Source organism: Ostrinia furnacalis, unplaced genomic scaffold (assembly GCF_004193835.3).
Source record: "Ostrinia furnacalis isolate ACB-3 unplaced genomic scaffold, ASM419383v2 OfSCF1132, whole genome shotgun sequence".
NCBI lineage: Eukaryota > Metazoa > Arthropoda > Insecta > Lepidoptera > Crambidae > Ostrinia > Ostrinia furnacalis.
Genome location: NW_021131371.1, coordinates 146,796 through 160,275, shown reverse-complemented (window position 1 = coordinate 160,275; position 13,480 = coordinate 146,796). Strand labels below are relative to the sequence as shown.

The following is a 13,480-nucleotide window of genomic DNA, read 5'->3' as shown; positions in this document are numbered from 1 at the left end:
TGTACGCGTGGATCCCGTTTTACCCCCTTAGGGGTTGAATTTTGCAAAATCCCGTCTTAGTGAGCACCTACGTTCTAAAAGGAACCCCCATGCAAAATTTGAGACTCCTAGCACTTGTAGTTTCTGAAATTTTGTGATGAGTGAGTGAGTCAGTCAGTGACCTTTCGCTTTTATAGATATAGATTCTAATATACTTATAAGCTATAATATTGTTTCATCAAAATCCATCTAGAAGTTTTTGTGTGAAGGACTCAAAAAACATCCTTGTGAACATTGTTTAGAAAATAAATACCTAGATTATTAGACCTCAATTAAATTAATTACTAAATAATAAAGATCTATAAATAGATATTTATTGAGTGACTATGATCTATTAAATGAAGGGTATATTAAGTTTTAATTAAAAAAATATCTGCCAATTCTGAAGTAAACAGCGAAAATCTTTAATATACCTACTTTTGGCCTTATTACCTTGAGATTTACTGCAATAATTCCTCAAATATCATACCCAAAACTCAAACAATTAAATCCACAATCAAAATAAATATCAATTTATAAAACATCATATAAAATATTGCTATTTTGTACTAAATTTGAACTAAAAAACTAAGTCAATAGCGTCCCATACAAAAGACATCAACGCGTTAATAATTGCGCGCGAGTGTGAGAATTATTTGGTCTGATGATTTATTAGAGAGTTTTAATAGATCTGTGTTTGATTCCCAGTAGGTACACCTTGTTGTACCCTACAAGAGCAGGCTTTGGTTTATAAAAACTAACAAAACTAAGAGTAGGCGCACACCGTTGATTTTTCGTCGGCCGATAGTTTAGTCGGGCAGTTGATCAATATGGGCATGTATGGAAGTGCGCACATTACACCGATTTGATTTGGCCGATTCTTCATACAAATTAAAATCGGGCACAACTATCGGCCAATTAAAAATTGGTGGTCTGCGCCTATAGCTACAAACTTAGTTAAGATGGTGGTAACAACGCACCGAGTAGAAAAAATTGTGCCCACTGAGAAACAAAACTGAGGCCTCTAGGTCAAGTTTTACCAACCAATTTCTAGGCTATTTTAGTGCTAGAGTAGGTCTAAGGCCTACCAATATCTAGGCTAAGTTAGTCTCTAGACTTTAGACAGTCCTGTATACTAGCCAGCCGCGCGACCTTGTTCATTGCGCCACGCTTACACAAGCGGTTATGTAAGTAACCGTTTGTCAACGTATTGGCAAGTGGTTTGTTGATTAAATTATTCTGGTTTGTTTTGTGCTGTTTATTTTATTGCACAAATTAAAATCAGGGTTTTCACTTGGAACTGGGTTGGTAAGATTCAAATTCAAATTCTTTATTGCTATTTGTTGGTATACAAAGGTTCTTATAGATATTAGGTATGTCACCTTAATTTTGTGTTTCAAAAGTAATTAGTATGGATAACCCTCACAACCAGCTGTTATGGTATCTAGTAGCATATAAAAAGTATGGTAATTCATTGATGGTGTTCTAATACCATGTCATAATGTCATTTACTCAATAGGCATTGACTTGGCGCGGACTACTTTTAATACTAAGTTCAAAAAGTTGAGCTTAACTTTTTGAAAGCTAAAAATCTAAATTCAGAAAGCGGGAAAGAACCTAACTCCTATGATATTTAGGGTGGATTCGACCAAACAAGAGTAAATATTAATCTCAGAATAAATCGTCAGTTATTCGAAATTTTGACATAATTATTTCCAATACTGGAACTGTCAATGTACCAGTTATACCAGGAGTTATTCTCGGATAAAAGTTTGGTCGAATCGGGCCTAAATTGAATTTACGGGGATTAATAAATAGTTGGTTTGTTGCTCCTTTACGCTAAAAACTGTACTGTAACCTTACAGTGTTACAGTTTATACATCAGTATAGCACGTAAGCTTATGCTAGACTTGGTTACTTTTTATCATAGTCTAGTGTAGTCTAGCTAACGATTAGCGAGCAAAATGTATTATTTGTTAACACCTAAAAAGAAGACAGTTATAATAATTTATTATGTCTTAACATCTGTCCATTTAGCGTACCCAACCGAATAATGTAAGCCGAAAATAAATTATCTCTTTACATAAGATTATGCGATCGTGCAGTTATGTATTTATTGCATAATCTCGCATTTCTGATGATATGTATGGAAAAATACAGTAGGTATAAAAATTAGCGAGGGCATGCTCTGGAACCGACGTAGGACAGGTTAAGTGAATGCAGTAGGATTTTTTTAAAAGCACTAACTTGTTAAAAAGTGTCTTAGTGACAAAAAAAGCCTTTACTGAATTTAAAATTCAGATAACGATTTTATGACTAATTATATGGAGTACTAGCTTTCCGCCCGCGGCTTCGCCCGCGCGGTATTTTGTCTGTGACAGAAAAACGCACGAGTCTCTGTTAAAAAAAACTGGGATTTCGAAAAACTATTCTACGTCCATTCCCGGGACTCAAACAAAAATCGGCCCAGTGGTTTAGGCGTGAAAGCGACACAGACAGACAGACAGAGTTACTGTGTGTCTTTTGTCGAATGATACCCACAGATAGAATTCCAAGCAAGCAAAGCTGTAAGCAGAAATTAGTGTAGGTATTTCTTTTTAATAAAATATCACATCATTCCAAAAATTACCCCCAAAGAATTCAAACAAGTTAATCACCAAGTAAGGTTGTTATTTTGTGAAGAAGACACTAAGCCTGAGTTGCACCACCTAACTTTGACCGTAACTTTAACGATAACGGTGTTTTTTGTATGGAGTTTGACAGATTTTTGACGTTTGTCAAAGTTAAAGTAAGATGGCGCAACCCAGCCTTACTGAAACTCACTACAGTGTGTACACTTTTTTTGCATTAATGGTTGTGCCTCTCTTACTCTCAACAGTTCAGATATAGTACTTTAGCTTTTACCCACATCTTTGTCTGAGTGAATTATGTTATAAACCTAATTACCCTTCGAGCCAATAGTGATGAAATAAACTACTCTATTTAATTTTGGGGTTCTATGACTGATTTTTTAGTCAATTAAAGATTCTTTAGTTCTAATGAATAAAGTCAATTGGGGCCTAAATGGGGCTTAAAAGATGGCAATAATATTTGACAGAAGGTTTGTGAACTCATTTTATATAATTGAGATCACTCTATAGTGTCAGATTTAATAAGCTACCATAGGCCTCTGGCATGATTTTCTTTGAAAAACTGAATAATATTTATCCAGACGACATCGTAAAGGTAGCAGGAATGACGCCAACCGGGCAACATGTTAAGCATTGGGGGAGGCCTATGTTCAGCAGTGGACGTCCTATGGCTGAGATGATGATGATGATGACGATGATGATGATGATGATGATGATGACGATGATTTATCCAGAAAATCAGGTTGTTTCATTCTTGCAATGTCGAAGCCAAATCGGGAACCAATACAGTGTACACTATGTATAATGTGTGTTATTGTCACTGGGAATTGAACCCAAGAGTCAGAGTTAGAGTCCAACTATCTTGCCACTAATCTACAGAGGCATTCATCTCAGAAGTCACTATAAAGAAGAGACTTTCAAAATAGAACACAGCGTTAAATAAATTACTCGTTGCTAAACACCTTTTAAGTTGGTGTTGCCAGTGTTACAAATTATTGCTCTAATGATGTTGTCACATTCAAAATAAATCTACAACAGCTCATTACTAAAGTGTTTATTAATTTTACGCGTGAACGACATTTCAATGCGCCGGCGCCGGTTTTTGGTTGATTTTCGTAATATTGCAATTAGCAGTGTAATGTTACCACAGTAAAAAATGGACAGAGTAACAAACGCCGATGTGGTAAATCTATCTCAGATCCAGAGGTCCCGGTATCGATTCATAGTGAGGGCAACATTTTCTGCTCGGTTTGGTTGATAATATGTCTTGTTGTTCTAAGGCCCGTATTTACAAATATTACTATGAGGTCTCACAGTGCGCATGGACGCCCAGGGTGACACACAAACCAATCACAGAGCTCTATTGAACGTTTGCGTTCGATTTGTTGCTTCACTTAAGCAAGCATCGTTTGTGAATACGGGCGTAAGTCTGCTTAGTTATGTGTTTATTTATTTATTTATTTATAATATGTGTTGCCATAATAACAATGTTAACGGCAAGATGAAGGCCAAGAGCTTTCTCGTTTTGGATAAAAAAAGACAAATATTCTTAAAATTAGTTTATAAACATGTAACGAACAAGCACAGTGTAATTTGCGCATTAATAAAATAAATGTATTTAGTTCTTCTTAGCGATAAGAGTCGTTTCTTAAACTAAATTATAATTCGAACAACGGCTTCGATTCTCGCCTTAGGCAGTTTGATTTTTTCAAGTTATTTATAATTTTGTATTTAGTTTTATACATACGTTAGTTTTACTGCATTGACTTTACTGTAGCAATTTAATGTCAGCAAACTGCTTCGTTCTGCGAGAATTCAAGCGTGTGACATTGTCTGCATTTGCATACGTCCATTTAACTGCTCGTAACAGTCCGTAAAAGAGATTGTTTAAAACGCAAGCGCAGACACGATGGAAAATTTTAACTTTTTCGCACATTTTTTTATTAAATGTCGCTTTTCCCACTGCAATCTAGTTTTGGGATCCAGTAATGCAGTATCCAGTAAAACTGGATTGTCGTGTGAACACAAGTGCGGGTTTGAAATTCGTTTTTTTTTTTTGCGGAAAACTGCAAACGGGATGTTCGTTAAATCGAACGCACGGCGTTGAATAGAGCTCTGTGATTGGTTCGTGTGTCACCCTGTGCGTCTACGCGCACTGTGAGACCTCATAGTAATGTTTGTGAATACGGGCGAGACACGTAAAGCAAATCCTGCAAAAAACAGTTCCTACAAAAAAGTTACGGGCGAGACACGTAAACGAGATCCTGAAAAAAACAGTTCTTGCAAAAAATGTCTTCGTAGTAAAGAGTCCTTAGACTCAGGGAAAATATAGTATTGTTATTTTTATCTCGGTTTTTAAAGGTCACGTGCGTGATTAAGTTTTTCCGCCAGACCATAATTCACGGACGCAGCCACGGGCCAAAGCTATACATGCAAGCCCATCTGTCACATGAGCACGTTCGTGCGAAACGGTAATAATGTTTTAATTGCTCTGAGAACCTTTTAAATAACGCGATTTACCGAAAACGTCACAATGCCGCACTTTCACTGTTGCGCAAAACTGTTCTAGTGTGTTTGCACTGGTTGGGGTTATATTGGCCAAGCTGTAGATCCTGGCTACACAGGAGTTGCAGCGGTGGGAACGAGAGGTGGGAATAGTCCCGTTTTTTTAGTGTGCTTGCATCCCTGCTGTTGGTTTTATAAGGCACTAACGGGACTATTCCCACCTGTCGTTCCCACCACTGCAACTCCTGTGTAGCCGGGATCTACAGCTTGACCGCCATAAAAACCCAACCAATGAAGGTCAAGTTTGTCCCGGGGGAAAGTTAAACTGTCATTGGACCCGCAACGAAATTAATCAGAAGAACATAGGAGGAGTTCGAAATTAAGGTTCGACTTCCCTCCATTGCAAAGGAGGAGGTGACAAACAAAGGTTTAAAACCTTTAAGAAAAGATTATGCACCACGGACAATAAATATCAATTAAGGGAGCCTATCTTAGGAGCACTATTCTACTTCTCAACCATCTTACACTGAGTCATCATGTCCTAAACCACAGATAATATTATACCAGTACTGGGTCCCTGAAAAGTAATTACAAATGATACTAGTCTTATTACATAGCTATTTTCAATTTGATATCAGTTATTATTCGAAATTTCTTTCCCATTAGGTACTCATAATACATCTAATAGGAAGAGTCAAATGTCTATTGAAAAACTAGCTCGCAAAACTAGTTAAAAATCGTTCTTCTTTCATCCTCTCAACTGTTAATTATAAACATTTATTAGATCAGCCTATGCCTGTTATCTCGCTTACCACAAGCCCAGCAGTGGGCTCCATTCGCGACGCGTCTGCGACTTTCACCGTTACGCAAAACTGTAGCAAGGCACTCGCGACGCATTACAAGGAGTTACAAAATCGATTTAGGATACTTTCCGTTTCTATTGGCTTGTTTATTTGCAAAGAGACTCAGAGAATAGTGAAGATTAAGATATTTAAACATAACTAGCGGCCGCCCGCGACTTCGTACGCGTGGATCCTGTTTTACCCCCTTTTCCCGAATTTTCTTTGCTATAAACCTCACGAAGCCCGAGACCTTTCCAACGAATGCAAAACCGTGGAAATCGGTTCGTGCGTTCTGGAGTTATAACGTCAGGGAGGAAAACCCGACTTATTTTTATATAGTAGATTAGAAGATACTGAATATTTACGCCCGTATTCACAAACGATGCTTGCTCAAGTGAAGCATCAAATCGAACGTACAGCGTTGAATAGAGCTCTGTGATTGGATCGTGTGTCACATTGTGTGTTCACGCGCAGTGTGAGACCTCATAGTAATGTTTGTGGATACGGGCGTTAGATATGTTTAAGGATTTTCAACCGACTTCTAAAAACTAGGAATTCGCAATGCGGTCATAACTTCGTTGTTAACTCGAACTCCATCATTTGTTTAATTAATTTTTACAGGTTTTAACGCGATACGCGGTTAGGAAATAACATCTGTCATTTGTATTTTAAATAGGATAAATGATCCTTGGTTGGTCCTATTAAAATTTGATCAAAATCATTGGTTTTTTGATCAAAATATTATGTCAAATGTATCCGCTTCTTAACCTTGGCAATTGGCAGGATGACACCGACTCCGAAAATGTCAAAAAGTGTGATATAATACCAATATAAATCATTGTATATTTAGTTAGATATTCAGGTAGTGTGTGATATACCGAGGCGTGTCCACGGTTCGATGCCCGGTAGATTTATTTATTGGTGCTATCATTTCCTTAATAAAAGTGAAATGAGATAACATCGACTTGAACTATTAGAAAGGATTTGATAGAATGGTGTTGTTTTAAAACTGGACGTTAATGGATTGTTTGTTAGAACATAAGAATTAATTAATGTGAGCAAAATTACGTCAACAGCTCAAGAGCGTGGGTAGTATAGGAAAAATCCGCCATTTGCCAAATTAGAAGTGCTCCTGCAGTGAAAACTAAATCTACTATATAAAAATAAGTCGGGTTTTCCTCCCTGACGCTATAACTCCAGAACGCACGAACCGATTTCCACGGTTTTGCATTCGTTGGAAAGGTCTCGGGCTCCGTGAGGTTTATAGCAAAGAAAATTCGGGAAAAGGGGGTAAAACAGGATCCACGCGTACGAAGTTGCGGGCGGCCGCTAGTTACTTATGATAATGTAGGTATAACGTTTGCATCTTGTCTATATAAGACGACAATATCATAAAGGTAGCAGGAAGGCGCTGGACGCAGGCCGCTACCAACCGGGCTACATGAAAATCATTGCCTATGTTCAGCAGTGGACGTCCTATGGCTGAGATGATGATGATGATAAGTCCTAAATAGGAACCTAAAGCCCAACTTCAAACTCCTATGTTCTTCTGATTAATTTCGTTGCGGGTCCAATGAATGACAGTTTAACTTTCCCTCAGAACAAACTTGACCTTCACTGGTTGGGTTGTTGGCGGTCAAGCTGTAGATCCTGGCTACACAGGAGTTGCAGTGGTGGGAACGAGAGGTGGGAATAGTCCCGTACCTAAAAGCCCAAAATGGCTGATGACTGTTAATTTCACAACTTTAACACGCTACTGTTTATCTATACAAACAGCTTTTTTAGGACAGACTGCCACGTGCCTGAAATCTAGGTCATCCATCATTTTATCAAGACCTATCAAATTATCTAATACCTGACCTATTGCACAATTGACATAAGCGATGCCAGCCAATTTGCGTAATGCGGCAGGCACTGTAGGAAGTACGGCTTTCGGAAGAACTGCTATTTTTGATTGACAGTTGAATGGTATTAGTAGTTAATAGATGTTCGTATTGTGTTTTGGAAGAACGCCACAATTTTTTTACTGTTATGTAAGTTATTGTACTCGGCAGAGTAACTTAATTGGAGTATTTTTGGGGATGTAATACTTTTTGATAAAAGGAAAACAAATACTAGATACATGCATAAAATTGCTAACTTTACACCGATTTATTCTTTTTAACCGTTGCTCTATATTTTAGTTTAAAAAAATCTTTAATAACAAAATTTAATAAAGTACAAATATCCAACTAAAAACGCTCATTTGGTCACTCAGAGGCTGAGTAAAAATATTTGCATTTTTGAGACATCAGCAATCGTGGAACCCCTAAATGGTCTCATGAGACCGCGGTATAAATTATTTTCTATTGTGTCTCGATATTGTGCACTACTTTTTTATTTTNATTAAGTATTACAGATCATTAATGGGCTATTGTCCAAAGATGGTTGAATATTTTGACCTTTTGACTTGTTTCAATTTAATTGAAAGGAAGATGAGTAACGTGTCAGGAAATTGAATAAGCAAAATATTTGTGTATAATTTGTAAGCTTATAGAAAGTACCTACTTACTAGTTATTACAAACCAATGTACCTTAATTTAGTAGTAGTATTAATTATAATATGGCTTGTCTCGAATCAAATAAAATAAGGAAGAGATGTGGTGTACTACTACACAAATAAAGAGTGTGCGCTATGGCAACACTGACTAGTACGGCGCGGTGGGGAGTCAGTCGTAGTCGGGCCGCCACACGGGACGGACGTCAGTGCTTGCACTAGCTTACACAGTGAACATATATCAGTGTTTTATTTAAGACACCACAGTTACTATCTTAAATAAATAATGAAGACGCTGAAATCACCACAAAACTCTAAAATGATGATCCACCTAGCTCGCAATGACACAGAACTGATGAAAACATTTGTTCCCTTTTGATTTACCACTGAACATTTATTTTGACGTATACTACAAACGTCACCACTCCATACTGTGTCTAAACTAGTCATAAACCTGTTCTAGGGTACCAAAATCGCGTCGGAAGGTCTGAAGGGCCGTGTCTTCGAAGTATCGCTGGCCGATCTTCAAGCTGACACCGACGCTGAGAGGTGAGGTATTTTGTTTATTTTAATTTCTGTTCTAAGGCTGACTTGCACCACTTAACTGTAACTATAGCGATAACTGGTCTATTTTGTATGGAGTTTGACAAGCTAAATAATCTGTTATCAAGCAAAGAAAAACAACTTACATCGAAAACAACAATGATTTTTTGAATCAAAATTTTTGTTCTGCAGTCCAGCTATATGAAAGCTTGTCATAGCTTTTATATCGTTTCAAACTGCAGATATTGTTTGCTGTCACACAATACAGTGCCTTTATACCTGTGTGTGCAGGCCTTTTGTGTCATTGCTACATTTGTATTTTGCACAGAAACATGCTTGGAATTTAGTAGAATAAATGATTGATATTTTATTTTTGAGCACTGAAAATCATGTAGTTTCTAAAGAGCTTAAAATTAAATATACAGGGTGAAAACGATAAGTAAGTAAGCTTCATGAGCAACAGTATCAATATTAAGTTACTGAATAAATTGGATCCATTTGTAAATTCCATGTTTCTCTGGATAACAACAGCAAGTAAAGCCAAAAACCAATGTTTTCCTTAAATAACTTTAAATAAAAATGTAATTTACGAGTTTATTTTAATAGATTACTAACTACAACTAATTGTCTCATCTCCGTCTCTTCCAGATCTTTCCGCAAGTTCCGCCTGATTGCTGAGGATGTGCAGGGCCGCAATGTCCTCTGCAACTTCCACGGAATGGACCTCACCACTGACAAGCTCAGGTAAGACTAGAATCACATCATTTCAGCCACAGGACATCCATTGCTGAATATAGGCCTCCCCCAATGATTTTCATGTTGATCGATTGGTAGCGGCCTGCGTCCAGCTTCCTGCTACCTTTATGATGTCAGTCTACCTTGTGGGTGGACGTCCCACGCTGCGTTTTCCGGTACGCGGCCTCCATTCCAGAACCTTGTTGCCCCATCGGCTTAGTTCTGTGTAATATGTGCCCTGCCCATTGCCACTTCAGCTTGCTAATCCGTCGAGCTAAGGCTTAAATACTGTCGCATGTGACGTAGTTGTTGGGTGTTATCCACGAAGACGCGCCCTCACATTTTTGGTCTCGGTCGCGCGGGGTGCGGGGAGTGTGGTCCGAGCAATCCGAGCGTCATTATTGTAATGTGCGTGTGCACTCATGGATCATTTAGCGTGTACCGATAACACTCAAATATTAGCGGAAGAATGGTGGGGTGCGTCTTCGTGTATGAAACGATCTTTAGTATTATCATAATTTCCAAACCTGCAGCCCAGCTATACGAAGGTATCCCATGTGGTCTTTGTATCGTTTCAAGCTGCAGATATAATATGCTGTCACATAATGCAGTGCCTTCCCATCAGTATGGAGAGGCCCTTTATGTCACTGCTACATTCTTAATACTACCAATGCAGGACTGTTCCCACCTCTCGTTCCCACCGCTGCAACTCCTGTGTAGCCAGGATCTACAGCTTGCCTGCCAATAAACCCAACCAGTGAAGGCCAAGTTTGTCCCGGGGAACAGTCAAACTGTCATCTACTGTTAAATACTACTGATAGCCAAAGCCTAATGAAAGTCACACTTTATATTTGGTATCATCCAATATCTATAGGCAAACAGTCTCATTTTCAATAGCAAATCTAGACCAGTGATTCAAAGAATGGAAGAAATAAAGAAAAAATTGTTTTGCCTCTGGTCTGAATCACTTTTGGTATGATACAACTAAAGATCCTTAGCAAGCCACTAGTTTTTCTACACTTTAATTTTATAAAAAGAAAAGATTTTTATTGTATTTGAATAGGCTCCAAAGTCCAAAACTACTGGACTGATTTGAAAAATTTCTTACACCATTATTTCTGATGAACATAGGCAGTACGAAGTTTGCTAGGTCAGTTAGTTAAAAACCTCATTAAAAACTCATTTTATTTTTGCAAGTAGGCTTTTAAAAAGCACTTACACGTCCCAGTATTAACCCTACCACTGCTTCGGGACAATAAATGGGCCAGTGCTGAGAAGAAGCAGCGCAAGAAACTGACGCCCGTATTCACAAACGCTTGCTTAAATAGAACGCACAGGGTTGGTTGCTCTGTGATTGGTTCATGTCACCCTGTGCGTACGCGCACTGTGAGACCTCATAGTAATATTTGTGAATACGGGCGTTAGTCACTAATAAGTCAGTTTGCTAATGAAATACCATTTTCACCGTCAGATGGATGGTCAAGAAATGGCAGACGCTCGTTGAAGCCAACATCGATGTCAAGACCACCGACGGATACCTACTCCGAGTGTTCTGCATCGGATTCACCAACAAGGACTCGCTCAGCCAGCGCAAGACTTGCTACGCTCAGCACACACAGGTTAGTCAATGTTTAATGCCCTCCAGATGCATGGATCAGATTTGATTGGAAAAGAACACTTTAGCTTCGAAACCAGTTGGCGTATTCACGTAACAAAACTTCAACGACGAGCAAGCGATTTATCACTTTTCGTATTCACGTGTTAGTCGCCCGATTTTGTTTCGATTTAGTTTTTGTCATTCAATCGTTGCCTCCGCGGTATTCACCTATTTATTACCTATCGTGAAGAGTGACTTGCGTTTGAGGAAAAGTAGCTTTATCCGCTTTTACACGCTCCGTTTACGTAAGACGCATTTGCGCTCCGTTTACGTCATAGCTTCGTTTGAACTAGTTGTCAAAGCGCCACCGCGATACGAATTTGTACAAATGGCTGATTTTTCGTTCGTCGTTCAGTCGCGTTGCAGTTGTAAATTTTTAGCATAATCGGCGCGCAGTAGCCTTATTCACGTAACAAAACTTCAGCGACAATAAAACACTGAGTTGCGATCCTATCGAGTAATCGTTCTATCAAAATGACCCTTGTGAATACGGATTTAGAACTGTTTTTCAATGGGACGACTTCTGAACGTCAGCGAGATCTTGACTGTCAAAATACGTGAATAATGCCCGTTTTCACCATCAATCCCTAATTTTTAAGTGATCCCTATGAAAACAAAATACCTGTTATTTGTTACCATAGGCACAGAATAATAATAAGTAGCTACTACGTACAGAAGTTTTACTTCGCGAAGGTATTTAAAAAAATGTATGCTCAATGTCATTAACAATATGGTGTAATTTAGCCTGTCTCAAGAGTCAAACACCATTTTGTTGACAAACGTCAGTGATCGGCACTGCGCCGAAGCTATAGGGCTGACTTCGGTAAAATGATGTGACGTGAGGTGCCAAACTGCGGAAAATGGCGGAGGAAATACATGATTTAGCATGAATTAGCATGAATAATAAATTAACTACTTATTTACCTCTTCAGTGTCTTGAGGCAACTTAAAAAAGTTCATTCTGTGTTTTTGTTATTATTTAGGCAGTTAAATACTGCACAGTATTTAGTTCACCATTTTCTTTATTTTCATCCATCATACACAAGAATACGCGTGCGTGAGTCAATGTTCGCTCGTATGTGAGGCCATAGCTGGGCACCGTTAATCAAATAGTTAACTTCGTTAATCGTTAAACCGTTAATAAAAAAATTAACTTCGTTAAACGTTAAAACGTTACATTTAGCAAGATTTAACGCAAGTTAACGTTAATCGTTAATCCGTTAACACATTATAATAAAACGAAAAAAATAATTGAACCCGTCATTTCAAAAAGTGTAACTGGTGCCGTTTTGGAAAAAATGACGGGTTCAATTGTATGCAAAGTTCAAATAATTTCGAAAGCTTGTATCGTGCATGCAATTTATTCCTCTTTTATGTTTGCGCTACAAGCTTTCGAAATTATTTGAACCTTGCTTACAATATTTTTTTTCGTTTTAACAACTGCATTGCAGAATAAAATCTCGTTTTTAAAAAAGTTTTTTATTAATATAATTTAATTTTACACTTTTTAGTAGTAGACTAAGGCGGTTATCACACTGCGCCGCGGAGCGCGTGATTTCATATAAAAAAACCGGCCAAGTGCGTGTCGGACTCACGCACAAAGGGTTCCGTACCATTGATTTATGTTTTTTTTTTAATTTAAGTTATTTGTATGAAAGATTANAATATAGGATAGAATGTTGGTGAATCATGAAGTTTGGGTCATCGTGTCTTTGGCAGCTATCCTAAAAAAATTGTCTGCCACGGAGTTGGAACTGTCAAAACTTTCTGGCTGATGAGGAACTACTTCTAATTATTGCCCTAATATTTTATATAAAAATCAGCTTTTATTTTATGGTATAACGTAAGCCTAATTTTTACGGTGGCTTTTTCTGTATATTTAATAGACTGTAATTCTACTTACGTTATACCATAAAATCTGATTTTCATGTATAATATTTGCCAGCCACACAGTTTTGACAGTTCCAACTCCTTGTCAGACAGTTTTTTTAGGATAGCTGCCAAAGCCACGATG

At 38.0% G+C, this 13,480-nt stretch overlaps 1 protein-coding gene across 1 annotated transcript; it reads left to right on the top strand.

Annotated features, from left to right (window-relative positions):
- The first annotated feature begins 8,958 nt into the window (after positions 1–8,958).
- LOC114351427 (40S ribosomal protein S3a-like) lies at positions 8,959–11,488 on the top strand. Its single transcript, XM_028302641.1, has 3 exons — positions 8,959–9,080; positions 9,723–9,818; positions 11,281–11,488. Exons 2-3 carry the CDS (start codon positions 9,793–9,795, stop codon positions 11,471–11,473), a joined length of 219 nt encoding a protein of 72 aa, XP_028158442.1. The 5' UTR covers positions 8,959–9,080; positions 9,723–9,792; the 3' UTR covers positions 11,474–11,488.
- The last annotated feature ends 1,992 nt before the right edge of the window (positions 11,489–13,480 follow it).